This window comes from Mustela nigripes, chromosome 6, assembly GCF_022355385.1.
Source record: "Mustela nigripes isolate SB6536 chromosome 6, MUSNIG.SB6536, whole genome shotgun sequence".
Taxonomy (NCBI): domain Eukaryota; kingdom Metazoa; phylum Chordata; class Mammalia; order Carnivora; family Mustelidae; genus Mustela; species Mustela nigripes.
Genome location: NC_081562.1, coordinates 82,979,679 through 83,006,835, shown reverse-complemented (window position 1 = coordinate 83,006,835; position 27,157 = coordinate 82,979,679). Strand labels below are relative to the sequence as shown.

The window sequence follows — 27,157 nt, the reverse complement described above, 5'->3', positions numbered from 1 at the left end:
ATAGGAGTCTGAAAGTCTTCAGTTTAAATATCATTATGATAATTTGAAATTCCTGGTAGTCACGATTCAGTGGGTTTACTAGAAGAAGGAGTCTGTAGAAGGAAGAATGGGGGACACTTCCTATGCTGATGAGTGTGGTCAGTTGGCTCCTCTCTTCCTGGCGGCCTCCCTCTCTCCCGCCATGCAGAGCTAGCCTCCCTGTCTCTCACATGTCCTTTCTCCTTTTGCTTCTTGACCTCTGCACAAGAACTGTCTGCCCAGAACCCTCATTAGCCTTTTACCACTGAACTATGATCCTTCCTGTCTCCGTTGGCAGGCTGATAAGTGACCTCCCTGAAGAGCCTTCTTGACCTCATCAGCACAAAGCCTGGGGCTCTCCTGCATGTTCGTGTCCTGTGGGCTTACCTGTACGGTAGCATGGATCCTACCCACTTGTCCTTCCTGTTTGTCCCCCTCCATGGACCGTGAGCTTCAAGAGGGCAGGATCTCTGTGTGTCTCTCTGTTGTGTCTCTGACTTCCATGATGGGGCTTGCCATGGTGCCGGTGCTTAAAACCAACCAGAGGTCATCATCAAAGGTAAGGCCTCAGAGGCCAGAACCAATATGCCCCCCACAGTGTGAGGCCAAGAAGAAATGTTATTGTTCTCTGGCCATCCAAAGGGGTCCCTGAGAAGAGATCTACACAGAAGGTTGTCTGGAAACCTGACAAAGCTGCAGCTCTGGAAAAGACTTTTAGGGGGAAACCATTCTAATCAGAAACTAAGGACAGCTGATGCTCTGTGCTCTAAGGTGGATGGGAACCTCTCTGTTTGGCCCAGGCCATGCAAAGCTTCCTGAATACCTGAGCAGTGTCCACCCTCTAGCTAATAACCCAGAAGATAGAGAGGGTGCCTCTGAGTAGATCAGCCCCTTTACGACTGGAGCTCCCCTACCTTCTCAGACCCAGGATCCTTCACTGTTTCTGGCACAGGCCTAACAGCCTATCCCAGCAGAAATGAAAGGCTTTGCAGGGCCCCTAGGAGCTAGGGGCAAACAGGAGTCCAGGCCCACTGAGCCAGAGCAGTCCAGTGTCCAGGTTGGGGGCCATGTTGCCAAGGCGGCTGCAACCCCCACTGCCATGTCTGGCTTCCAGGCCCAGGTCTCTGCCCTAGTCTTCCCCCACGCTCTGTGCATGTACATGGGCAAAGCAGGTGAGGAAGAAAGACACACAGGCCACGTCACCAGGGCGCTGAGTTTCTAGTCCCACCAGGAGAGAATAGATCTGTGACAGATGCATGATGAGCCCTAGGTGACAGAAGTAGGAGGAAGATGGCACTGGTGGGGGTAAAAGGAAAGGCAGGGAAGGGAGATGAGCAGAAGGGCTCAGTCATCGGTGGCACCTGGGGACCCAAGGGTCTTTGCTTCCTTGCAGAGGGAAAGTCCAGATGTGTAACTCAGCTTCTCTGCTTGTAGGGGAGAGATTAGAACAATCCATTTTTCCCCAATTCGAGCAGCCAGATTTTTGGAAGCCAATGGCCCATGGGTGGGGTGGCCAGTTTTTTCCCAGTTCAGTGGAAATGTAGCTTTCTGGACAATGTTTGTTTGGAGTGGCATGTTTGGGGCACGAGCAGGATTTCTGCCCTCTGTGTACCTCTCTGGAGTCCTTTCTGACAGCAGTCAGAGCTCTAACAAGGAGCACAAGCTTCCATCAAACTGCAGTGTCCCAGGCTCAAGGCAGCATGCTGAGTGCTACGCGGAGATGTCGGTCCCTGCAACAGCCCCATAACCCAGGTGCTCTCATGTCCCCGTTTGTAGAGGAAAATGCAAGAATGGACTCCGGGGGAAGCTGGATGGTAGTCAAATGGTCCAGGATGTCGGGCTGGCCAGGTTGATTGTGGAGGTGAGCAAGGGATCTGATCCTGAGGATCCTGAGTATCTCAGAGCTGGGGGGACCTGGAGCTTGGGTACTGACCTTTCCCACAGGGCAGGAAGTCTCCAAGTGAAACAAAGACTACATTGGTCCCAGAGGAAAATGAGGAAAAGAAGCCTGGCCAGGGTGGACTGGAATGGGATGGTCTGAGCAGGGGTGGACTCAGGCCTATGCGGACTTGGGCCAGGGGCCTGGGCAGAAAGAAAGATACTTAGTCTAGGTAGAGATCCACAGAGACGCCAGAAACTGGGCTTGGAGATCTCTTGGGAGGGAGAAGAGGACTTTTCCTATTGTCCCGAGGCCATCATTGTTGCTTTAAATCCCATTCAGCCATCAGGTTCATTAGCAATAATAGGAGTTCAGGGTGGGAGTCAGGAGTTCAGGAGTTCAGGTCTCCCTAGGGTGGGCCTAGAACCACTTCCCCTGTATTCTTGGTGTTCTGCCTTTGGGCTTCTCCAATGTCTATTCTTGATCTCCAAGTCACTGGACGAAGAGTCTCCTTGTCCCATCAACTTTGGCCTGGAGTAGTTATCCCCATGGAAGTACCCCCATCCTCGTATCCCAGGAGAGCCTCCAAGAGTAGGGAGAGAGCAGACCAGGCACACACCACTTCCCTCTAAGATATTCCCTTGTTGCCTTGAGTCCTGGACCATTTCTTTAGGCCATGGAGGGGAGAGACAGGAGTTGGAGTTGGTTGGGGAAGAGCAAGTGGGTAACATTTACCCACTTTATTCCTTTGAGTGGCATGTCAGGATGGCATCAGTGTTGGCCGCTCCCACCGTCCCCACATCAGGGCCTCCTCTGTGGCTTCCCACAATTCCTTTCCTCCCATGGCCCATTTCTCCCCCACTCCACTCTGACCCCCTGGAAGCTACTTAAGCTGTTCAGGAGAAGTCTTGGAACTTGCCCAGGGTGGAGGTGGAGAAGCACTCTCCCTCCTTTGTGGCCTTGGGACAAGTCCCTCCCCCTCTAATGGCCTCAGTTTCTTTGCTATAAAACCAGAGAGACTGGGCTGCAGCTTATGAATGGGCCGGTTGCTTATGCTTCACCAGACACTGTCACTGCCCACACTTTCCAGCAGTGACAGGGTCTGGCCTGCTTGTTACCTGGAGAGCCCTAATCAACCCAGAAATCTTGTTGACAAAGCTAAGGGCAGAGTTTCCACTGGAAAAAAGCAGCTTGCAGGAATAATTGTTGTTGATAAGAAGTGGAAATATATCTCAGTAAGCCATGTGTCTCTAGCCCCACTGTCTGGGGCCCTGTGGGTTCCTGCCTCCGGGTTCTGCTCAACTCATAGAAGTTGCCAGTGCTCCCAACGGTAGCAGGACAGTCAGCTAAGAAAGAGACTTGGTGAATGGTCAATACACTGGGAGCTAGCTGATAGCATGGTTTCTACAGATTGGCCCACTAACCCTTGACCCTGTACGGGGTGTCAGTCCATGACCTTTATCAGGTTCTCCAAGGTGACGTGTATTCCCCAAAAGTTTGATTACGAAGCACCTTCAGGGGCACCTGGGTGGCTCAGTGGGTTAAGCATCTGACTATTGGTTTCTGCCCAGGCTGTGATCTCAGTGTGGTGGGACTGAGCTCTGTGTCAGCAGGAAGTCTGCTTAAGACACGCTTTTCCTTTCCCTTTCTCTCTGCCCCTCCCCTCTCAAATAAAGAAACAAACTTTAAAAAAAAAAAAAAGGCAGCACCTTCAGGGTAAACTCTTTCCTGCAACTGCTGGATTTCATTCAATTTACCATCATTCAGTCAGTGGTTAAATAATTGGGGACACCTTGCTATGTTCCTGGTGCTGCAGTGCTGGGGGCCAGCCTCCCCTGGACACAACTGAGCAAAAGAGAGGCAGGCAGGCTTGGGGGAGCTGATGCAGCTACTCATGCTGTCCTACAGAGCCCCTTTCTTGGACTGGAAACTGTTCTCTCCAGGCAAAGGCCACAGAGGCAGATGTTGTACTCCTCACCCCCTCACTTACTGCCTTTGTGAGAATCATGGTCATACCTGGAAGCTCATAAGGTCTAAGTCAAAATTAAATGTGGCCCCATTACCATCTCTCCTTCTCCCTGCAACCTCACTTACATCATAAACATCTTAAATTTTCCCACTTTTTACAACAGTTTTCCAGCAGATGAGGAATGGGCCCTTGTGTAATTGGCGCAATGACGCCATGGGATGGTCCCACCAACCCTTCCTCCCAAAACTCTGTAGCTTCATCTTATGTCCATCTTAGATGGCTGTAAAGAGTTGGCCTAGGCCCAGGGATTGAAAGCTACAGGGGCTATTTCACCTGTGCATAGTGAAGAACTTTCTAGGCATACAGCCATCCAAAGCAAGTGTATTGCCATGAGAGACAATTCTCCAACAGGAAAAATATTCAAGTAAAGGTTAAACTATTATAGAGGGGTTTTAAGATGGTTGGACTAGAGAGAGTTTCCTTCCAGTCTTGAGGTGTTTGAGGTGACTGATATCTCTTGAGTTTTGCTTTGGACATTATAGTCTGCAGAAAATAATTTCCAACCATTCTCATGGTAATTTAAAGGGGTGTGTGTGTGTGTGTGTGTGTGTGTGTGTGTGTGTGTGTCTAGGGGCTGGGGAGACAAGGAAGCAAGAAATAGTTTGGACAAATTCTGTTTATACAGTGTAATTTCCTCTCCGCTTTCCCTTTTTTTTTTTTCTTTCCCCACTCTGTTCCCCCTCAGCTCCTTCTGGGAGGAAATGCTGTGACTATTCTAGAAAAAGAATGTGAACATACGTTGGGGATGGTGGGAAGGAAGGAAAGGCCTTGCCTTAGCTGGCCATGACCTAAGTGCCTAAGTCTAAGTTACATTAGAATAAAGAGATGACTGAAAGTGAGGTAGGTCCTACAGCATTCAGCGCCCGGTGGACAGAGCTGAAAGGACAATGAAGTAACAAACACCAAGAAACGGGTGAGCACGCACATGGCACATGCTCGTGTACAACATGGCGGGCATGCGCACCAGCACATCTACTCCAGAGGGAGCCCCACGTGCAGTTCACTTTGTGTGTGTCAGTTTCAGGAAGAAAAATTTTCTCCCCCTCTCCTGGGAAATCACTTAGTTTTCCATTTCTTTCTAGAAGGAGGGGGAGCTCTGAGCCAATGTCAACAATGAGAAAGCTCAGTTTTGATCCCTCTGGTCCCAACCTGGCAAGCAAGACCCCCTCTCCTGGGCTCCCCTTCTCCACAGGGCCCGTTAGGGGGCACACCCCTCATGCCCTTCCTAGTCCTTGACATCTGAGGGTAAGTGAACTTCACTTGCACTAGCATGGTATTGGGACTCTGCGAGTTCCTGAGGGGGTCCAAGAGAAAGCCCGGTGAGTGATCCTAAGGCCTCATTGTGATGGCAGATCCAGCCTTGGAGCTGCACACTCTCAGGGCTGGGAAAGACCTTAGAGGTCAGGCCTCTTGTCCACCGCTATCGGATACTTCAGGGTCAGAGCTACTGCGCTCAGGGCTCCGAGGATGATTCAGTGAATGTGGCGGGGTTAATGCAAGTCCAGCAGCACTCTGATCCTGGTCTCCCCAGGCTCTTCCCAGCACACCCTGCAGCCATGACCCCATGAGGCTCTTCTAGGCGAAGCCTGCCCAGGGATGCCCGTTTAGCATAAGCCCTGGAAGGTGGGGTGCGGGTGGTGTGAGCTATCAGACAGACCTGTGGGAGGGGCAGGGACTTGTGGCTTCAGTGACTGGAAGGAAACACGTTCTCTCCTCACTTCTTGATAAGGCAAGGTCAGGACTGGGTCAGGCTCAGGCAGGGGTTTCGATGTGGGATTCAGTCCCCAGAGGAATGGCAGCCAGGGGCTTTCTGCCCAGTTGAGCTCCCCGCCCCCTTCCTCTGAGGCTCAGTGCCTGGGGTTTGGGTGTTTCTACAGCACAGCAGGAGGAGGGTGCTCTGGGGACAGTCCCAGCCAAAGCAATGGGATGTTCTATGTACTCAGAACATGAATTGCGGGGAGGGCTGGGAGGTTATATGATGTGGCAAAGGGGGGTAATATTAAGTGCTTTTTTTCCACGGGTCCTTTTCCTACCCTGTGTTCTTTGCCCCACTTTCATGCACTTGAACTTCAGGCTAAATCTAGGTTAATCTCTCCTGAAAGGACCATCCAGTAGCGCACAGTTGCCTGGGGAGGAGAGGCCCGTCTGTTGAATGGGGTTTTCCCAGTAAGAGGGATTGACTGGCAGGGAGGGGATCCTGGCTACTACTTGCCATCCTCTGACTTTGGGAGCCACACAAGGAAAAGTACCATGAGGTTCTTCCATCATGGCCTGGGGATCGTTCTTTTCACTGCTCCTGACTTAGTGGAAGTGAAGGGCATGCAGGACTTTGGGCTGGGGAAATGACTGAGTTCTATCCCTTAGGAAAGGCAATGGAGTGGGACTCGAGGCTCATCTGCCTACATTCATATCTGGGCTCTGAAGACAATCGACTTCTCTGTGCCTTCATTTTCCCGTGGCTCAATTAGGGATCATGCCACAGGGTCTGCCTGCTGTCATCGTAGTGAGGCTTAGATGAATGAGCGTGCTGGAGAACTTGGAGCAGACCTCAGTACGGAATATGGTGTCTCCGCTGATGATTGTCACTGGAATGGGTCGGGGGCAGGGGGAGGTCAGCGGGAGCAGGGGAGGCATCTGGGTCTTGCATTCAGCTAGTTCTTGTTCAGCCCCTGGCCCCACCACTTGGCTGGCCATGGCATCCTAGGCAGCTAACCTGAAGTGCTCTGGACTTTGGCTTTGCCATCTGTCAAATGGGACAGCTCCCCACCTAACCAGGCCTGTTATGAGGCTTGTGTGGATGGTGAGTATGGAGCCTGGCAGGTTGGCACACAGTAGATACACCACATATTCTTTTTTTAAGCTCAAGAGTAATAGTCTACCTGGATCTTAGGTCTGACTTTTAAAAACCTTAGGGGTCAAGGACAGGAAAGTGGTGGTCCTTTCTGTACCAACTCAGCCTTCACCTCAGCCCCTGAGCACCACACAGGGAGCCTGGGAAATTGATAAGGCCATGGGGTAGTGTCCAGAAGTGTGTGGTCAGCTGGGGACCTTGGGCAGGACAAGCAGGGAGAGCGAAGCAGAGCCTGGTTTGGGAGTAGGTGACATTGTGTGTGTCCCCAGCAGGTATGCCTCCTCCCACCCATGGCCTGGGGGAGCAGGGCCTACTCCCTTGGAACTGACAGTGCCCAAGGGGATAGTGAGTGGGCTCAGTGGGCTGATGGTCCTGGGAGCCACATCTCGGAATCCCCTTGGGCTCTTCCCTGCCCTGCCTAGTCAGGCCTTTGGGAGGCAGGGAAACAAAAGCTGGGGTTCCAGACCTTCCCCCTCTGGGGATTGGCTTAAAGGCCTTTGCCAGGGTTCAGGGTCAGGCACCTCCTGGCGTCAGGGAAGGAAGTGTGTGAGTGTGCATGCATGTGTGTGTGGTCTGTCTGTCTCTGTGGGTAGACCAGCAGGGCTGGGTGTGGGTAGAAGCGGGAAGGGTGAAATTCCACAGCCCCCCCTTGATGAGCCAGCATGCCACATACTCTGGGCACCGGAGTCAGCCCACCTTCAGCCTTTGCTGAGGCCGGGGGTGGGGGGGTGTGGAGCACTGCTCAGGAAGAGCTAAAAGTGGCAGAAAACATCCTGTTTGAAAGCAATGAGTTGCCATATTTAACCCCTGCAGCACTTGCCCCGCCTACACCCAGTCTGCAGGCCAGCATCCCAAACACCTGTCTTTGAGGCTCTCCTGGGGCAGCAGTCTTTGTTGTACCACTCCCAGCCCCGCTGAGGTGTCTTGGCGGGACTACCTGGGCTGAGGTCTTTTCCCAGGCATCAGCCATGCGCCAGGCCACCCTCTGGCTCTGCTCCCCACTAAGCATCCCTCAAATCTGGGGGTGGGGGCCGTGGAAGCAGCAAAGCTCCCTTAGAGAAAAGCCCTTCCGGGAATCCTGGGTGGCTCAGTGGGTTAAGCATCTGCCTTTGGCTCAGGTGGCCTGGAATTGAGTTCTGCTTCGGGGCTCCCTGTTTAGTTGCGGGGGGGCTCTGCTTCTGCCCCTCCCCCTCTGTTCCTGCTCATTCTCACTCTCTCTGTCTCAAATAAATAAATCTTAAAAAAAAAAAAAGGAAAAGAAAGCCTTTCCTCCCTCCCAACATCCTCTGCTGTGAAAGAAACAGGAGCACCAACAGCAGGGACCATGTGCTGGTTGCTGTCCCCCTACTCTTTCCCCGCTGCTTCTTGCTACTCCCTGCTGCAAGGGAGGGCCCATCCTGGCTGCCTCCTGGTTCCCACCCCTCAGCCCTGCCAGTGATGACATGGCACGCCAGTGCCCAACAAATCACTCTGCCACGTTTTCCACCCCTGATCTGGAGACTAAAGTCTCTGGAAAGAACCTCACCACTGCTCACTTGGCTCACCGGAGGACTGGCTATGAGGTCAGTGTAAGCTGCAGATGAAGCATTTCCCTTTTGTCACCACAGAGTACTTTTGGTCGGCTGCATCTGTGACCTCACAGAGGGCATCCCTAGGCTCAACTTCCTTGGTCCCCTGCTCCTTCGGGTGGGTGTTATACTCACTAGCCAACGCCTCACTGGCCTTCTGTCTTCCTGGCGCAGGTGCTCGCCATGGGAAGGAGGGGGCCAAGGGAAGGAAGAGAATACTACCCCGGGGTTGGCACACACGGGGAAGGTCCCGTGTCAGCAGCACCCGCGGCAGCCCTGCGGAGACCCAAAGCCCGCTGGAGGCGCAGGGGTGGAGGCTCCGAAGGGAGGGGCCTGATGACTCTTAGGCCAGGGCCCCAGGGGACTGTCCCGCATAGCAACGTTCCTTCCCCAGCTCCAGTTTCTTCTCTGTCACCCTGGCCTGCACAGTGTCTGCTTGCCATGCCTGGGACTGCCAGCTCTCAGGCCGTATATGCCTGGGCCCCTTTTCCACCTCTGGACTCTGGTCCTGGGCCCTGGCTCCTTAGTAGCAGCAAATAACCCCAGACAGGGCGGAGTTTTCTCTTGGTGCTCCTAAAATGGTGCTGTTTCTCGTGGGCCTCTGGCTGCTGGGTCCAGCCTTCTGTGTGGCCTGCCTCAGGGTCAGGACTCCCCAGCCCCTGGCCAGCATCATTCCCAATGTCTAGGTGGCAGCTCACAAAGTTGCAGGAAGGACCTGTTGCCATGCTGGGGTAGCCTGTTCTTCCAAATCTCCTGCATCATGGCATGTCCAGGAAGCCCGTGTGATGATGTGCCCTTGTTAGGCCAATTTGACTGGTATTCCCCACTCCCCACACCCACATTTGATTTCTCTTTTTTCCACCAAATCCACCAGATGTTTGGTCGCCTGAATGACACAGACTCTGTAGCAACATCACAATGACGGAGAGTTGCAACATCTCAGCTGACCTGGGGTTAAGCCACAAGCATTCTAGACAGTTTCTCCTATTGCCCCACGATGGTTTTGGGCCTCTGGGATCCCTGTCCACGGCTTGGATGTGTGGACTGGCTTCTGGCTTCCCCGGAAGCCCGGGGGAGTTGGTTTCGATGTGGGGTGGGCTACAGGAACAATGTCGACAAACACACAGGCGCTTTTTCTTCTATTTGTAATTGTTTCAAAATTGTGCAATGTCTTAGATACACAGACGGGCATATAAAACATAAAATAGTGTTTTAATAATAATAATAAAAATAGTAAGATACCATATACCTACCCCTCAAAGAAATAGAATATAGTTACTACAGAGGCCCTCTGCATGCTTTTCCCCATTACAATCCCTCAAAGGTATCTGTTAATCATTCCTTTGTTTTTTTTTTTTTTAAGTCTCTATATCAGTCTCTCTCTGCATGTGTATATATAAACATTACAGTTTAACAAGTATCAATCTCGCTGTGATAGGGCTGGGCAGTGGCATCAGTATTAGTTCCCAGTATGGTTCCCAGGAGAAAAAAAGCTGAGACAGGTAGGGGATATACAGCTGCCTGCAATCAGGGTTCCCTCCACCCCTATCCTTATCCATCTCACTTTCTTCCTTTGGTTTGAAGCTCTTCGTGGAATTAAAAAAAAAAATTTAAATATTTGCTTTCGGCCTGTTCTAATCATAGCTGCTAGAGATACCCCAAGCTTTGGGCTTCTCTGGGCCTCATTTGCCTTTTTTTGTTTGTTTTTAAAGATCTTATTTATTTATTTGACCGAGAGGGGTACAGTGAGAGGGGGAACACGAGCAGGGGGATTGGAATTGGAAGAAGCAGGCTCCCCACTGAGCAGGGAGCCCGATGTGGGGCGTGATCCCAGGACCCCAGGATCATGACCTGAGCCGAAGGCAGATGCTTAACGACTGAGCCACCCAGGCATCCCTCTGGGCCTCATTTGTAAAGCGAGTGATTAATAGCATTTATGTCCTGGGTGATATGAAGAGTAAATGGGATAAGACTCGAAGGGCTTTGATACGCCAAACTCCGGCTCAGAGATTGCATTGGAAAGAAGCTCAGAGCCTCCCAAGGGCCCCCCAGAATCTACCCCTCTGACCTCAGGGTAAGAGAACTTGGCACTGGCTCATAACTGACTTTCTCTCTCAAGTTTCTTCTGCTCTGAGGGCCCTTCCTGCCCTGGGGCCAAGGGGCACTTAAGCCTGCAGTGGCTCTTGTGAGGACCCAGATAAAGGTGGGAGGTAGCAGGGTCTGAAGCCTTTTGGGGAGACCTGAGGAGCTCTGAGCCCGAGAGCGGGAAGCCGAGGGCTCAATTTGCCTAATGGAAGAGTTAGGTCAGCTGCTTCCTGAGAAGGGTTTCCAAAAGCCATTAGTTTTATTCCCTCTATCTTTCCTCTCTCAAGTGTGAAATCCATCTCAAGATGATAATGCCTATTTATGAAAGCCATCTCAGAAAACTGAAAATCAGTTAATTGTCTGTGACTCACATGATTCAGAAGGATGCTCAAATCAAGGTGTAAAATTTATAACGGGGGGGGGAAAAAGGAAGAAGAATTAGGATTTGATTACGTTGGTGCCAGGACAATGGGGACACGGGCGTGTCAGGGCTGAGCCGTGTTGAGGGGAGGAGCCGGGATGGCAATAAGAGGGTCTGATTCGGGCATGTGATCGATTTCCTGCATTCCTCCCACCTTCTAGGGTGAGGGGCTGAAGGCTTCTGTCTGTCACGTGCAGACAGACTAAACACGTCACCCAAACGAACCCACCTAGTGGGCAGCAAGTGTGTCCTCTGTACCCAAACCATACCGTGAATGGCTTCTTACTCCCAACATGGGGAAGGGAGCTTCTGTTCCACAAAGAGTCAGGAGGGGAAGCTGCCTCGTGTGTGGAGACCCATGAGATGAGGGCACCCCAGAAGTCCTGCTCAGGCCTGGGACCTGGGGAGCCGCCTGGCCTCACTGAGCTTCCTCCAGATGGGGGTAGAGGTATAAAGGATGCCAGGCAGCCTTGGCACTGACTCCAGCTCCGGCCTTGGCCTGATGGCTGCTTTTGCAGGGATGGAGGCCATGACAGCCAGCGCTCCCTTGCCTGACCCTGGTGACTTTGACCGGAATGTGCCCCGAATCTGTGGGGTGTGCGGAGACCGAGCCACAGGCTTTCACTTCAACGCTATGACCTGCGAAGGCTGCAAAGGCTTCTTCAGGTGAGTCCTCCCCAAGGGCAAGGGGAAGGAGAAGCTTCTCTCCCATGAAGAGAACCCCTGCCTCTTCCACGTCTCCTTCCTTCCCGTGCTCATTGAACATGCCAGTTCTTAAAGCCACTGGAAGTACTGGGGTCTTGGGGAAAATATCTCCTTCCTCCCCTCCCCTCAGCTTCAGCTCTGTCCTCTGCCCCTCTCAGAAATGGTTTTTCTGAGGTTGTTATCTAGGTCCCCATCTTTCCATGACTCTCTTGACCCATGGCCTCTACCCTACCCCGTGTGTCTGTCCTTCGGGACTAAGCCTCTTAAAAGACTAAAGATCACAGGCCTGTCCTCAGGGAAGCCCCAGAACTTGGCCTCAGAGCTCGTCCTCTGATCCAAATCAAACCATTCCTTAGAACGAGGGGAACTGCACCTGGGCTGGATCTCCATTCTCGGTCTGTGCCCATGTCTTCACCCGTGGCTCTCTGTCCCAGGTTGGAAAGCTCAGGCAATGTCAGCAATGTGCCAGCATTCCTACTCAGTCAGGGCCAGTTTCTCTACCAACTGTCTCTTCTCTCCTCTAGTGAGCCCAGTGTCACAAGTGCCAACAGTATGGGGAAAGTACTGGAAAGGCTGGACGAAGGGTGTTCCCATTGAAAGCCGGGAAGGCAGGATGGGAAAGTGTTGCATTGCAGCGTAGGTCTGTGAACCAGGAGAAATGTGCATTTGGAATATATTGGAGAGAGAACAAGAGGGAGAAAAGCCTGGAAGAAACTATCAAAGAAAGAGCTTCTGTGGAGTAGTCTTAATTGAAGGTGAATAAAGAGATAAAGAGAACAGGGCCTTTGGCCATTAAGAGAGGAAAGAGTGAATCAAGTCCAGAATGGGGATGTCAACGTTGGCCTAGTTTCTCTGAACGGAAGGGCTCACCCAGTGGCTTTGAGGGCAGAGTGAATCAGAGCCTGGGACTTGTATGGTACCTGCCCACCCCCCACCCCCAACTCAAGGACCCGTGGGCCGTCTGGGAACACAGCTCCCAACTCACCTGCCCTCTGTCCCAGGAACCAGCAGGCCTGGAGTTTCATTGCCCTGAGCATTCGCTGGGCAGTGGGGTTTCTGTGGGTGCTAATTGACTGTTTGGCCTGGCACGGGCTGCCCGCTTGGCTTCCTGGCAGGCTGCTCCCAGCTTGGGGAACCAGACGGGCAGCATCACTGGCTCCAGGTCCTGTTGGCATGTCTCTGATTCCTCTGCACTTCTGCAGGGGGGCCTTCCAGAGCTCCGGTGCCACCTGGACCCTCTCCTGCACGTGGAGAAGGAGAGTGGTGGCACGCATTGGGGCTGCTTCCTATCAGAAGAGCAGGCAGAAGTGCATGGGCTGTGGAGCTGGCCGCGCCATTGCATGTCCCGGTTCCAATCTTCTGACTTCTCTGTTTCGGTTACCTCAACTAAGTGCCTGAGTATATCTGACCCGTTCCATACATAGTGTTAATCTGAGGGTTGATGAGATGAAACACATGAAAGTGCTTTAAGAGACATAAAGTGGGGGACGCCTGGGTGGCTCAGTTGGTTAAGCAGCTGCCTTCGGCTCAGGTCATGATCCCAGCGTCCTGGGATCGAGTCCCACATCGGGCTCCTTGCTCAGCAGGGAGCCTGCTTCTCCCTCTGCCTCTGCCTGCCATTCTTTCTGCCTGTGCTCACTCTCTCCCCCCCTCTCTCTCTGATAAATAAAAAAAAAAAAAAAAAAAAAAAAATTAAAAAAAAAGAGGCATAAAGTGGTTCAATCATTAGGTGTCTGCTTTCTGCTTGGGTCATGATCACGGGGTCCTGGGATCATCCCCGTTTCAGGCTCCTTGTTCAGCCAGGAGCCTGCTTCTCCCTTTCCCTTTGTCTCTGCTTGTATTCCCTCTCTTGCTGTGTCTCTCTCTGTCAAAAAACATACAAAATCTTGAAAAAAAATAAAATAAAAGACATAAAGTATAAGGGTGCCTGGGTGGCACAGTCAATTAGGTGAGCGACTCTTGGTTTTGGCTTAGATCCTGATCTCAGGATTGTGATCTTAGGTCATGGTCTCAGGGTCATGAGATCAAGCCCCGTGTTAGGCTCAACGCTCAGCACAGAGTCTGCCTAAGAATCTCTTCCTCCCTCTTCCCCCTGCTTCTTCTCTCTGTCTCTCTCTCTCTCTCTCAAATAAATAAATAATTTGTTTTAAAAAGACGTAAAGTATAATATATTATTTTTGAGCCTGATAGGTCAATACTTAATGTCCTTCATGGAACACTGTCTTAATAAAAGAAACACAGGTCTCTCCAGCCATCTACCCTCCTTTTGTTTTTTCATTCATACACTCGCTGCCCACATTTGAATGAGCATTTATGACCAAGGCACTGGGCTAAGAGCTGGCAATGTGGGGACTCTCACCAAAGGTCATAAGTCACCCATCTGCCACCCAAGGTCTTCCACAGTTCTTGGGGCTGTTTGGTGAATCCATAGACATCTGCCCCCCAAGCCCCTATTTCTAGGCCACCTATCCCTGGGGGTCAGCTCTGGGAGCTGAGACTCTCAGGTGGCTGCTTATGAGGTCAGGACACACTGGAGGTCAGTTCCTCACTAGAGTGTCTCCAGCCCCGAGCACCCAGGCTTCCTGCCCTCGGATACACAGTTAGGCTCCAAATCCTCAAGACAGGGCTGAATTAGGATCTGGGTGGAGGGAGGACAGGTCTCATCATGCCAAGGGCCAGGTGTGGGAGATGGCCAAATGGACAGGGACGGTGTGTTTGCATATCCACGTCACCACCGGGGGCTCTGACACCCATGCACACATTAAGCTGCTGTCCTCCACCCTTGGCCCCTCCCTCCAACAACCCCTGAATGAAAGTACTGGTATTATGGGCAGCTTGCTGCTTTTGTCTCATTACCCTGTCCTGGTCTGTCTTCTATCTTTACCTTCCCTGCCTTGAAGACTGGGCCAGGCCATGCTCTCCGAAGAGCCAACATCTCTTATTGTTTGTCTTGATTTTGTTTGATAAACATAGGCATACCCTGATGGTCGGTCTTCATTATTCGTGGGTTCTGATTTACAAACTTGCCCACCAGTTGAAATTTCCTTGTGATCCCCACATCTGTACTTCCAGAATTTTCATGGTCCTTTCTGGGCGTGTTGAGTGGTGAAAAAGACAAGTCCCCCGAGGCACACGTTCCCAGCCACGGAGGAAAGAGGTGATGCTCTGCCTTCTTGTTTCAGCTACAAAAAAAAGTGTCCTTTGGTGGGTTGTCTAGCGCCAGGGTTTTTGCATTTGGGGGCTCTTTCTCACTGTTTGAGATGGCCCTTAGCACAACGCCAAAGTGCTGTTAAGTGTCCCTAAGCACAAGAAAGCTTTGACGTGCCTTATAGAGAAATCTGTGTTCAAGAAGCTTCGTTCAGACATGAGCTATAGTGTTGTTGGCCGAGTTCAGTGTTAATGAATCAACAATATATACTAAGTAAGGTGTCTTTAAATAGAAAGCACACATGAAACAAGGTGATGTATTGATAGATTGATGAAAACATTGTGATCAGAGGCTTGCTGCAGGCTAACCCTAGGAACAATGGTTCAGTGTGTGTTGATTCAGCCTTCACTGGACTTAGCAGAATGTAACTGCTGCCAATAAGAATCAACTAACTATACATAATTGCTCCTCTTTTCTCCCCCCTTTGCCTGCTTCTCCTTTGCTTCATCCAAATTCGGTGTTTTGCCATCTTAGTCTAGTTCAAATAGAACCCTCTTGTCACTTATGTCTGTTTGCAAAATCCTGATCCCAGGAAGAAAAGTTTCTACCAGTGGGGGTGCCTTCTCTGTGTCCGGCTCTGCATCCTTAGGAAGACAAAGATAAGCGCAACCGGTCCTTGCTCTCGGGAGTTCATCCTGCCCTTTCACGGTCATTCTCAAAGAGCATCCCTTCAGTGCTGGGTCACTGACGATTCTCTAAGCACTGGGGACCGGTAATCCCATTTGACCATCCAGCGTTTGGTGTGACTTCCAAGATAGTCAAACTAACCTGCTCTAGGAGCTAGCTGTGGTCATCCTAGCAGGTCCAAAACTCATATTCAAACTAAAATAGGATTATGAAGGTTGGACAGTGAGCACAGTTCTATTGATCGTTGGTCAAGAATTAGAGACCATCTCTGGCCGTTCCTCCTACAAGTTATTTCATGCTGCTTTTGCTTCCTGCTCCCTGGAATGTGTGGACATCCTCCGGGAAAAAGGGTATTTCCAGGGTGAATAAAGTGTTGGCATAGGCAGGCTTCTAAGAGGTTATGTGTCTCCGTTATGTTAACACCGGAGCAGACAGAAGGGCCACAGAGGGAAAATACGTAGCTCTACTACAGAGTAGAAGGTGGGTGATCAAGGAGGTGAACGAATCTCTGGGCATGGATGGCTGCCTACGTCCAGGCTCTACTATGAAGGGAAAGGTGTGAAGGACAGAGAAGAAAATCAGAGAGACTCCTTTGATGAGGAGATTGAAGAGGACAGTGAAATTTAAGAAGTGGTCCTGGAAAGCAGGGTTGAGAAACAGATCACTATTTGCCTCTCCTTCTTGCCTTTTTCTTACCTGTTGATACTTTCTTAATCCAGACGCCTCACGACCAGTGCCGAGCTAACAAATACAGTGTGGAGAAATGCCTTCTTGTTCGGTGGGCCCAAGGTTCTCAGGGACCGTGTTTGTTATGAGTCTTGTGGAGTGCAGGGTCAAAAGGCAGGCTGGTAAGGATCTGGGAACACGAGGAGTGTTCTGGCTTCCAGGAAAGCCCCCCCCCAGCGGATACCACGGGAGCCGTGATGTGAAAGTGAGCAGAGAAATGGGGCAGAGGTCCAGGGACTTAAAACTCAAGTGCTCACAGGCACTGGAGGAAACAAAGAGGAGAGAGGAGCAGCTGCCTAGGGCATTCTATGGGCACAAGTAAATGAGTCACCACAAAGTGAGTGTTGCTGGAGAAAACTTTGTCCAGTTCGGCTTGGCGGCTGGCCCTCTTCCACGGTGGCTCCAGACTGTGAATGAAATAAAACAAGGAAGGTGATCTATGGACCAGGCAAGAGTTGTTTTGGAAGCTTGGGTAGAGGAGGTCAGAATATTTAGAGAGGAAGTATCTCTGGAGTTGTCAAGAAAGGCAGTGGCAAGCGTGTGAAGGAGATCTTGTCTGTCTTTGGTAGCTCAGCACTTGGATCAAGGCTCATTGGCATGGAGTCACTCTCAACACACGTGGGGGGTCCTCTCTGTGCTATGGCGCCAGAGGTGACCCACACTTCCAACCTGCCCTTTGCAGGGACTACTTCTATCCCAGTGGTTTTGTCCTAGAGGAGACCTTCAAACAACCTCTGCTGCCTGCTCTTGGACTTCTTCTTTTTTTTTAGTTTACTTGAGAGAGAGATAAGTGAGAAAGAGAGCACAAGCTCAGGGGTGGGGGCAGAGGGAGAGAGAGAAGCAGACTCCCCACTGAGCAGAGAGCAGAGAGAGCCGGGCTCCATCCTAGGATCCTGGGACCATGACCTGAGCTGAAGGCAGATGCTTAACTGGCTGAGACCCCCAGGTGCCCCTGGACTTTAGCGGTATATATGGACTGCTGCTCTGGCTTGGATTGAAATAGGGTACATTCATGATGAGGACCGTAGTAGGGAAGAATTAGGGAATTAGGGACCGTATTAGGGAAGCCTTGGAATCAAACAGATCTCGATTCTGATCCCACTTTCACACTTATTAGCTGTGGGACATGAAGTGGGAGGTCTAACTTCCCACTGCCTTCTTCTCCTACCTGTAGCATAGGGACAGAGTCCATCCTGCAAGGCTGGTGAGAACATTGGTGGTAACGCACGGAATCCGAGCAGAGAAGGCCCTCAGCAAGTGCTCGTCGTTATCCTCATCCTTCTGCACTGTCTATATCTGAGAACAGACAGCCTTTTCTCTCCTCTGTCATGGAACCTGGAATGTGTGTGTAAATCAACCCTGTATATGGTTAAAAAAAAAAAAAAAAAAAAAGTAGCAGCAGCCAATAGTTCAAAAGGACATCTCAGTAAAAAGTAGGTCTTCTCTACTCAACTCTCACATCCCTACCTCCTCTGGAAGCTGTCACCGTGACCAACTCATTGCGTTTGCTTCCAAATTCTTGATATCAGAGCATGGGTGTGTGTGCATGCACACACACGTGTGCACAGGAAGGTAGGAGTATACTATCCTCACTCTTCTGCCTCTTGCTTTGAGCTACTCCAGAACACGTCCTCAAGCTAGTCCCCACGGCCACATTCTTCCTCCACCCTTCCTGCTGCCCTGTCATTTCATATGGAGTTACTGTACTGTAAGGGACCAGTTCTCCATACAGTGCTGCCACGACCACCTTTATGCACATGTCTTTGGGCCCATGGGCTGATTGACTCACAGGATGAATGCCTGGAAGTAGGTTCACTGCGTTAAAAGCTCTGTGCCTTTTATATGTCGGTGAATATGACCCAATTGCTGTCCAGAAAGGGGGCTCGTGCTCTTTGCCACGGTGTTAACCAGCTTTCTGTAGAGTTGGCTTTTCCGAGAAGCCCTTGATGCTGCCACATACAAAGGTACCCTATGGGTCCCGACCTTGTTGGTCTTTCCAATGGGAGCTCCACCAGGCTCCTAGATCCCGTCCAGGCTCTGAGATTTCTATGATACTCAGGGTTGCAGTGGAGACAAAGCCAGAGCTGTCGCTTGGCCCCAGGCTGGGGTTTTTCAGGGTGGGTCTCTGGTGATGGGGCCACCGAACCAAGAAGGACCCTACGGTCCCAGGCCTAAGTCCCTGGCCTCAGGCACTTCATGCTTCTGTGAACAGCTTGTCTGTCATGTTTTGATGAATTGGTCAATGTCCTCTCTCACCCCTGACTTTCTAGAAACTGTCTATATTTAGCCCGGTGGCACCACCCCAACCCCTCCTTCCTGAGCTGGGGTATAATTGCCAACCACCCAGAGGATGACAGGGTCCAGGCTCAAAGAGCAGCTAAGGCAATGGGCTCCCATGGAAACTCGAAGCTCTTGTTTCTCAAAACCAAAGAAGCTCACAAGCAATTAGCATGGGGAGGGAGGCAGGACAGGGAGTGGATCTTCGGGACAAAGCACAGAGCCAGGGCTGACTGGTCTGGCTGCCCGACTCCTTGCAAGCAGAGGCTAGATGTCAGCCACATGTGCGGAAATGCCCTTAGCAGGCAGGAGAGTTGGGAAGAACCAGGCCCCAGAGCCTGAGAGACCCACAGCCCTGGCAACTGTGCTGGGCTGGACACACCTGAAAGCCGGTTTGGAGGTAGGGATGACCTCAGTCTCCCTGTTGGAGCTGGAGAGGGAGCATTCCCTCCCTGAACACTGATGGACACTCCAGAGTGTGACAGTTCTTTGTGATGGCTACCCTCCATCTTCCTGGCTACAATTCTAGGGTCTGGTCTCTGATTCTGTATTCAAGAGGAGTCAGGGAAGAGCTGCTTAGTATAATTTTTCATAATAATAGTTCAAGAACTCTATAAATTTATAGGCTACTTTCTACATCACTCAAATACTGTGAAGACATGGGACAAAGTCGGTGTTCTTTGGGATAAAGTATGGCAAAGGTTGAAAAGCACAGGTGTGAGCCTTGTGGTGGGATAATTGTGCCTTGGCTGGAAGGACTTTTTTTTTTTTAAGATTTTTTTTGTTGTTGTTTATTTGACATACAGAGATCACAAGTAGGCAGAGAGGCAGGCAGTGAGAGAGAGAGGGAGGGAAGCAGGCTCCCTGCTGAGCAGAGAGCCCGATGCGGGACTCGATCCCAGGACCCTGAGATCATGACCTGAGCCGAAGGCAGAGGCTTTAACCCACTGAGCCACCCAGGCACCCGCGGAAGGACTTTTAACATTTTCTTTCTTCCCTCCCTCCCTTCCTTCCTTTTCCTCCCCCTCCTCCTCCTCCTCCCACTTTGCTTCTCAGTATTCATGAGCTTTCTACTCTAACTACAAAGCTGGAAGCAAGGACATTAGGGTTTTCCTGCCTAGTATTTTCTTTGAAGCCAGCTCTGCATATTTTTGGATTCCTACACAACCTCGTCAGAATCCACGCCTACTGTCCAGCAGAGCTGGGCTGCGTGGCTATCTCCAGCACTCCTGTGTGTGGAAGCCTGGGGTGGGCTTCAGATTTATAGTGAGGAAGATCAAAGAAAGATGATAGTGCCACAGCCTCCTGAGCCTCCTTGCAGCTGCGCGTGTGCCCCCACTGAGAGTCAGAGGCAGGTGTCCTAGAGCCCAAGGAAGGAGGGATAGGTCCCTGGGGGGCATGGGGCTGCCTCCCACCTGGGGGGCTCAGAAGCTCTCAGCCCCCAGTACAGGGCTGGGGAGGGGCTTTGGCTCATGTGTTTGGAGGTGCCACATGTATGATATGTTCCTTGTGGTGCCCCAAGCCCTAGAGAATTAATAGGAAGAGCTGTGAGCCAGACAAGACAGTGGGTGGGAGAGAGCAGACCCTCAGCTCCTGGGCAAAGTGCCTGGTTGTTTAAAAAAAAAAAAAAGGAAATGAGAGTTCACTCTGAATTAGAAACTTCTGGCCCTTAAGTAAGTTTAGAGAACTACGGGCATCCTGGGGACTGAACATTTGTGGTAACAGGCGGAGCCTCAGGAACCATGAGTGGGAAGGAGGAGAAGGAGTAAAGGGGTGAATGAATCTCATGTCCTCTGGTGATGTAGTAGCTCATTTCAGGTAGCTAAGGTGCTTCCACATTTGCCTGTCCCTCTGTAAAGCTACCGGAGAAGGATGGAGACTCAAGGAGAAAGGCTTTCTGTTTCCAAAAGCCTGGTATGTGATCTCTCCCTGGGTAGTCACCACAGAGTGGGTGTGGCCATTGGTGGGCTGGAGTTGACCCCCATAGCCTCGTGTGGTTCCACCTCCCCTTGCAGCCTGGTCTACTGGGGGCCCTCTTGGGTCAGGAGAGGGCCAAGTGGGGGCCAAAGCTAAGGGCAACTACCTTGTAGACCACCTATCATCCTTGGTCTCGAGTTGTTCTCAAGGGCCAGCTGCCTGGAGCTGTTTGCCTGTAGGCTCCACTTCATTGAGCACCTTGAGTTTCTAGGAATGAGAGCTGTGTGTTCAATCCCAGGAGCCAAAAGCCGAGCCTCACGTCTCTAACAGCCAACTGGGGAGCCTTCACTTCTTGCTGACTCCCCTCACTGATAAGTTTCTTCCCCTCAGGGCTCTCACCTATAAAAAGAGGAGGTACACCAATAGTCTCTGGGATCTTCTAATCTTGGAGTCTGGTTACCTGTGACTACTGGCAGGCCCTTTCTGTGTTCTCTTCTCCTCCATCCCATGGGTCCTCTCTGTCCATGTTGACTGATGAGAATGTTTGTCCTAAACCCCATTTATCTTCTAGTGAATGTGAACAGTGAGTCATTTTTTTTTTTTTACCAAGAAGCATAACTAGTGTGTGACCAGCTCATTTCTGAGAGAGGGAAATGGTTGGAGCCAGGCCTTTGTTCATAAGGTTTGAGCATCTCCTTGGAAGATGCTGCTGGTCCCAGAGAAAGTGATTCTGCCACCATCTTTCTCTAGCTAAATCCTGTCACCTGTCCCAGGGCAAAATCCCAAACAAATAAACAAAACAAAACAAAAAACAAACAACAACAACAACAAAAAAAAGGGCCTGCCCCTACTGGGGCTGGGAACCGTATGAGGAACCCCAAGGACATAGATGATGTAGCCTCCTGAAAGTGCCATGTGGTGTGGCTGGCAGCAGAAAGCCAGAATTAGGAAAATGAACCCTCAAGCTTACGCACACATGCATGGACACACACGTGTGTACACCCCACTACATAGAAGAACAGGGGGCTCAGGGGTCCTGGCTTCCTAAGCTAAGAACCTTTGGCAGGTTTCTGTCCTGGCAGAACCCTTGCTCCCTCTGCCTTTCAGAAAGTCCAGGCCAGACCTCAGGGCTCCCGCACACTCATCTGGCCTTTTATCTCTGAGCATGTGATCTGGCTACCTCGAGCTATGGTTTGGTGCCTTTCTTCCTTCTCCGCACACCTGCGCAAGTGTCTGTCTCTGGACCAGGCCTGCTCTAGTCCGAGATCTCCAAACTCTGGATGACTTAAAGCTGTCCCCAGCGTCCTCACCTCCCATAATGGCTGACTATAAGCAGAGAGGGCTACTCTGCAGATTTTAGTAGTTCAAAAATGTCGCTAGGCTAATTCACTCATGTATTTCCTGTGTAATTTAAAAAAAAAAAAAAGTGGGAAGTAGAGGACCATAAGAGTAAATTGGGGGGCCAGCCTGACCCGTTGGTAGAGCAGACGACTCTTGATCTCAGGGGCATGAATCCAAGCCTCACGTTGGGTGTAGAGCTCACTTTAAAAAAAAATATGAAAGTGAAAATAAACAAATCTTTTCAAACATTAAAAAAATAAAGTAAATCAGAGCAATGATGGGAGCAGAGTAGGGAGTGAAAGAAGGAGGCGAGGTGTGGGGGAGGGGAGGGGTAGGCACTGAGAGTGGCCAGGACTGGGCCCCAGATCCTCTGTGGGTAACATGGAGATTGGGGGGGCGGAGCTTGTGGGCAGTCTCAGTTGTCACAGCCCCTGCAGGCAGCCAGGGCAGGGGCTGGGAGGGGTGTGACCCAGAGGTGGCATGTGCTCTCTCCCCGGGCAGGCGGAGCATGAAGCGGAAGGCGCTGTTCACCTGTCCCTTTAACGGGGACTGTCGCATCACCAAGGACAACCGCCGCCACTGCCAGGCCTGCCGGCTCAAGCGCTGTGTGGACATCGGCATGATGAAGGAGTGTGAGTACCCGGGGCCAAGGCAGGGGGTGGCACTGGAAGGGGATGATGGGAGCTGCTCTTTAGGCAGGTTTGGCCCGAGAGGTGTCCGTACTGTTCCCCTGGGGCTGTTGGCACACGGGGCCTGGAGCTGGGCCCTGCGGCCAGAACAACAGGGCCAGAGGCCCCAAGGGGGGTCCTACAAACCTCAGTTGGATCTGTGTCTCAGAGTTCTGGGAAGGCCCCATCCCATGGGGGTGCCTCTGAGAAGGGAGAGGCAGGGCACGGCCTTCGTAAGCCCCCAGATCAGCGCTCCTCCAAGACAGATCACTGTTCTCACCTCCCTATTCCTGGACCTTCAGGGAAAAGATGAGGCTCAAGGACCCAGGGTTGTTTGGACTTCGGGAGAGTGGACTGCTGAAGTTGGGGAGGGGCAGGAGTTTGGGGGAGAAGATGCGCTCAGAGCCTGGCTGGCATCCAGGTCCCTCCCCACCCCAGCCTTTGGGCCACTCTGGCCCCAGGAGCAGATCTGGGGAGACCAGGGGGAGAGACTCTGTGAGGGAAGCACCAGACTCTGGGATGGCCCTCGGCATCCAGAGGGAGAGAGAAGGGTGAGTCTGCAGGACTCCCTGTCCAGCTCCAGGATTGGAGGAAAGGACCAATGGCAGACTGACTTGTTCTAACCCTCGGGTTAAAAACAACTGCATCTGAGCTCTGGTTACTTGGTAGCCAGAATAGCCATTGAATTCAGCAGACCCCGGGAGTGGCTAGACCAGCCTTCCCCGGGCTATAGACCAGTACCCTGGGCTGGCCCGGACACAGGTGTCCTCCGCACCTTCTGTCCAGCTCTGCCTCTTGCTCACCCCTGTCTGCTGTCTGCATGCTTCTCACCTCCTCGGCCATGGGACAAGTTAAGCTACGGACCTGAGGAGGCTAGGGAGGGATGCTCAGATGCAGGCATGCCTGGAGGCCCTTCTGGCTATGAGGTTATTGTTTTAGAGGGTGAGGGAGGCAGTTACGAGGAAGAGTCCCAGGACAGGGCTTCGGGGTGGAACACTTCTTCCTTGACAGGAAAAAAAATTCTCTTTTGTTGGGGAACAGAGACAGACTGGAGACCCTCATGGTTGGGGGGGGGGCCTCCTGCTTGGGTCTTGACAGGCTCCCCCCTTGGTGGGTCACAGTCCTTCATTTCTGCTCCCGGCTCCCCAGTCAACCCTGGCAGGCCTTGAAGTTTCCAGGCTGTTGTTCCTCCTCGCCCCCACAGGAGTGTGCAGGCCTGGACATGCTGATCTCTCCTAGCACCGTCCCCTGCCCCGCCCGACTTCTGTGTTTATCCTGGAACAGAGGAGGCCAGACTGAGTGCCTCATGGGGTTTCTCACACACTGGCTTAGGGCGGCCTGCTCTGTGCGAGGCACTGGTGTGGACACAAACAAAATACAGTGAACACAGCCCCTGCCCCTGCCCCCAAGGGACACATAACCCCCGCGGGGCAGGGAGTCTGGCTCTGAGGCTCTGCCAGCCAAGAATAGCACAGTTCTACCGCTGGGATTCAAAGTCAGACTCTGCCCCAGAGGTTCTGTGTGGGACCAGCCTCACTGATGCCACCGACACTCTTCTCCTATGTCTTGGGAAGAAGGAGATGTCTGATCAACTTCGAATAGGAAGAACACTTAGAAATCATCTGAGACTCAGAAAGGTAAAAATACCAGGATCGGAGTCAGAAAGCAAGTCTCCATGTCTGCTTCTAGATCTCCTCTGGTCCCCAAAGACAGCACTGCATCCACGGTGATGAACAGGTCTTGGGAGCATCAGGGTACCCCTAGGAACACCATGTGGTGATGGGGGCCAGCAATCCGGAAGTGGGTGCCCACCCCAAACCTTAACGGCTTTGTGCTTCAGCCACCACAAACCCAGGCCCAGTCCTCCCCAACAGAGCCCTGCACCCCACCCTGCTGCATGCCCAGTGCAGCCCCCTGTTCCCCACTCCCGGGATGCCCTCGGGGAGCTGTGGTGAGGTAGCCCTGGGGCTGCAAGAGCTGAGTTCTTGGAGCCTGGGCCGCAGAGCTCCCGTTGAAAGAAGTTGAGCCCTGCTAGTCTTGTTCTCTCCACTACTCCAGGGGAAGGTCCTTCAGGAAGAGCTATAGTTCTCAGCCTCAAGTCAGCCCAGCTGAGAGAAGTCCATTACAGTGGTCTGAGCCTGGAGCTCCCAGCTCAGAACCCGAGGAGAGCTACTCATTTATCATGTGGGCTTAGGCTGCCTTAAGGCTCAACCTCCCAGAGATAATTTTGTGTCAACATTTGTAAAACCACAGGACAGCCCAGGGCTCCCTCTGAAGGCACTGCAAACATAGGGTCCCTTCTGGAGAAGCAGAGAGGGGGCCCTTCCCTAAAGGGAACTCAGGAAGGGGAAAGGGATGGGTGTGGGAACAAATGTTTATGGAGCACCTACCTGCATCAAACACGGTGCTTTCTTATTAAATTCTCCCAAGAATCCCTAAATAGGTGAATACTTCTGTAGTTTTTTTGTTGTGTGTGTTTGTTTTTTTGTGGGGTTTTTTTTGTTTGTTTTTTGTTTTTGTTTTTTGTAGCTGGGGAAGCTCAGAGGAATTCTGATTTCGTACCTTTGAGTAATAAGATGGTATGGTAGCGGCCTTCTTACCTAGGTCTGTTTGCTTCCAGATGCCAGGCCTGGGGACCCCACCCTAGTGCAGCCCACCAGGCACACTCAGTGGTCCAGAGTTCCTTCAGGCACTGCCTGGTCCCTTAGGGATGGGCTCAAGAGACTGTTCCCCTTTCTTTCTCTTCAAGTCCTAGTTGACTTGACCTTGTGCGTGGCGCCCAAGAACTTTCGTGGTTGGATTCTTGCTTCTTGTTGGCCTGTCCTGCACAAAAACACCTTTATGTGAATTTGTTTGATGTTTTTACAGATGTGTGTCTTTTCTACCCTGTGTTAGTACAATACCTGGCATGGCACAGGTGCTCAGTAAATATAAGTTGAATGACTGAGCAGTAGCTCCCCATTTTGCTTCCTTGTACCTCTGCATCTCCCACTGGTCTATGGGTCAGGAAGATCTCCCAAATTTGATATTGCCTGTGTTATTCATTGGGAAAGACATTATATTGTCTTCTTTAATGTTGTCCTTGGGCCACCAGGGGCAACTTGAGGTGTTTTTTTTGTTCATGCTTTCAGATCTTGACCTCCTAAGGCAACCATGAAGCGGGGAACATCTTGCATGGGAATAAATGTATGCAAAGCCATGTTAGCACTCAGCAGGGAGCCTAAAAGGAAGACAGAGAAGCTACTAAGCTGCCATACAGGTTTCCCAAGTCCCAAGGACACAGCTCATGTGTCTTATTCCTTGGAGAGCCCATCAAATGCCCTTTCAGAACCTGTTTGCTCTTTTTCAATGGCTTTCAACTCCAAAACATGTGCCCTCCTACATGATAGTAATGGCATTTTCAGTAGCTATTTGTTGAGAAAATGATTTTTTAAAAATTTCCTATGAAATTAGTAACCCCTTTTAAATAAAGACTTCCTTCCTAAATCACGTCATCTGCACATGTAATAACCTGATGACTTACCCTGTCTCCAGACACTGTTGCCTGGAGAAGGGGGGTGTGGATTGGTAGCCCTGGTAGAAGATGCCAGATCTCAGCACTTTTTTCTCTAATGCTGGACACCGTATGTCAGTCACCGTTTGATACAGTAATTGGGAGGAACAATGTCATAAGGTTAACCTTGAATCTTCTTAACTTTGTCCTTTTAGAGTAAATCATTTACAAACTTAGCTACTTTATTTATTTTTTCATACTCCTCAGATGGATTGGAACATTTTGTGTGTTCCATGGCTAAGGACAAGAGTCCTATGGAGCAGTCATAGCCAATTACAATCAGAGGAGCTATGGGGCAGTAGTTACAACCATGAACTCTAGAACTGTATTACCCAGGCCTGAGTACAGCCTCACCACGTGTTAGCTGTGTGACTTTGAGCAAAGTACCTAGCCTCTGGGCCTGGGGGTCTCTTATCTGCAAAATGGGAATACTAGCTCTTGCCCGAAGAGGTTGTTACGAGAACTAAATCTGTGAGTTGATATTTAAGAAGCATTTAACGTAGTGCCCAGTACCTAAAAAATTCTTTATTTTTTATCCATTTTTAATAACAGATCTTTTTTCTTACCTAAAACTTAATTACCATGATTTCCAGCTCCCCAACAGACTAGAAATTAACAGTTAAGAGGAAGAAAAGCACCCCATCCCCAGAGGCAGGCAGGAACCAAGAAGAGACAACACGGAGCTTACCAGAGAGGGGGAGATTGAAAGCGATGAGACGTAGCACAAGAACTCTGAATCATAGCAGGCCGAGTCACAGTGCAAGGACACAGCCCTGTTCAGTCCTGAGGTCATAACCTCGCTCCTGCAAAGTCCAGTAATTGTTCCAAACGATAAGTAAAGGTTGCATGTTTTAGGTGTTCTGTTACAAGGTATGCTGTCTTGAAAATATTTCAGTCACAATAATTAAACTGAAAAGGTGAGCCGGGCTCAGTTATCTGGTGGGCTGGCTGGCATTTGCCATGTGCCATCCCGACATGGTAGGACACATACACAGTGTTAGTGCGTACTTCTCACTATCATTTCCTGTGCAAAGGACCATGACTAGCACACAGTAGGTATAATCATTATAGATGTCTTGGGTGTCCAATCTCTCAGCCTACTGAGCAAACACCATGGCCAGGAGGCTTTGCTGGGCTCACTGGCTCCCTTCCATAGGAGGGAAACCCAGGTAGCCTCCCGTTCTAGTGAAGGAGATCTTGAACATCTCAGGTTCTCTCCATCCGGCCATTTACTGGAGGCTGTACTAACCATAACTATTACAGAGTGGAAGACAGTTGGGTGCC

The 27,157-nt window shown here is 51.2% G+C and overlaps 1 protein-coding gene across 1 annotated transcript in view; it reads left to right on the top strand.

Moving 5' to 3' along the window:
* Window positions 1-556: 556 nt before the first annotated feature.
* The window catches only part of VDR (vitamin D receptor), a 43,421-nt gene continuing 16,820 nt past the window's right edge, over window positions 557-27,157 (top strand). The window contains exons 1-3 of the mRNA XM_059402979.1: window positions 557-577; window positions 11,370-11,517; window positions 22,154-22,284. Of these exons, the coding sequence (XP_059258962.1) occupies window positions 11,372-11,517; window positions 22,154-22,284 (277 nt within the window). The 5' untranslated portion in view covers window positions 557-577; window positions 11,370-11,371. The remainder of the gene's footprint in view (window positions 578-11,369; window positions 11,518-22,153; window positions 22,285-27,157) is intronic.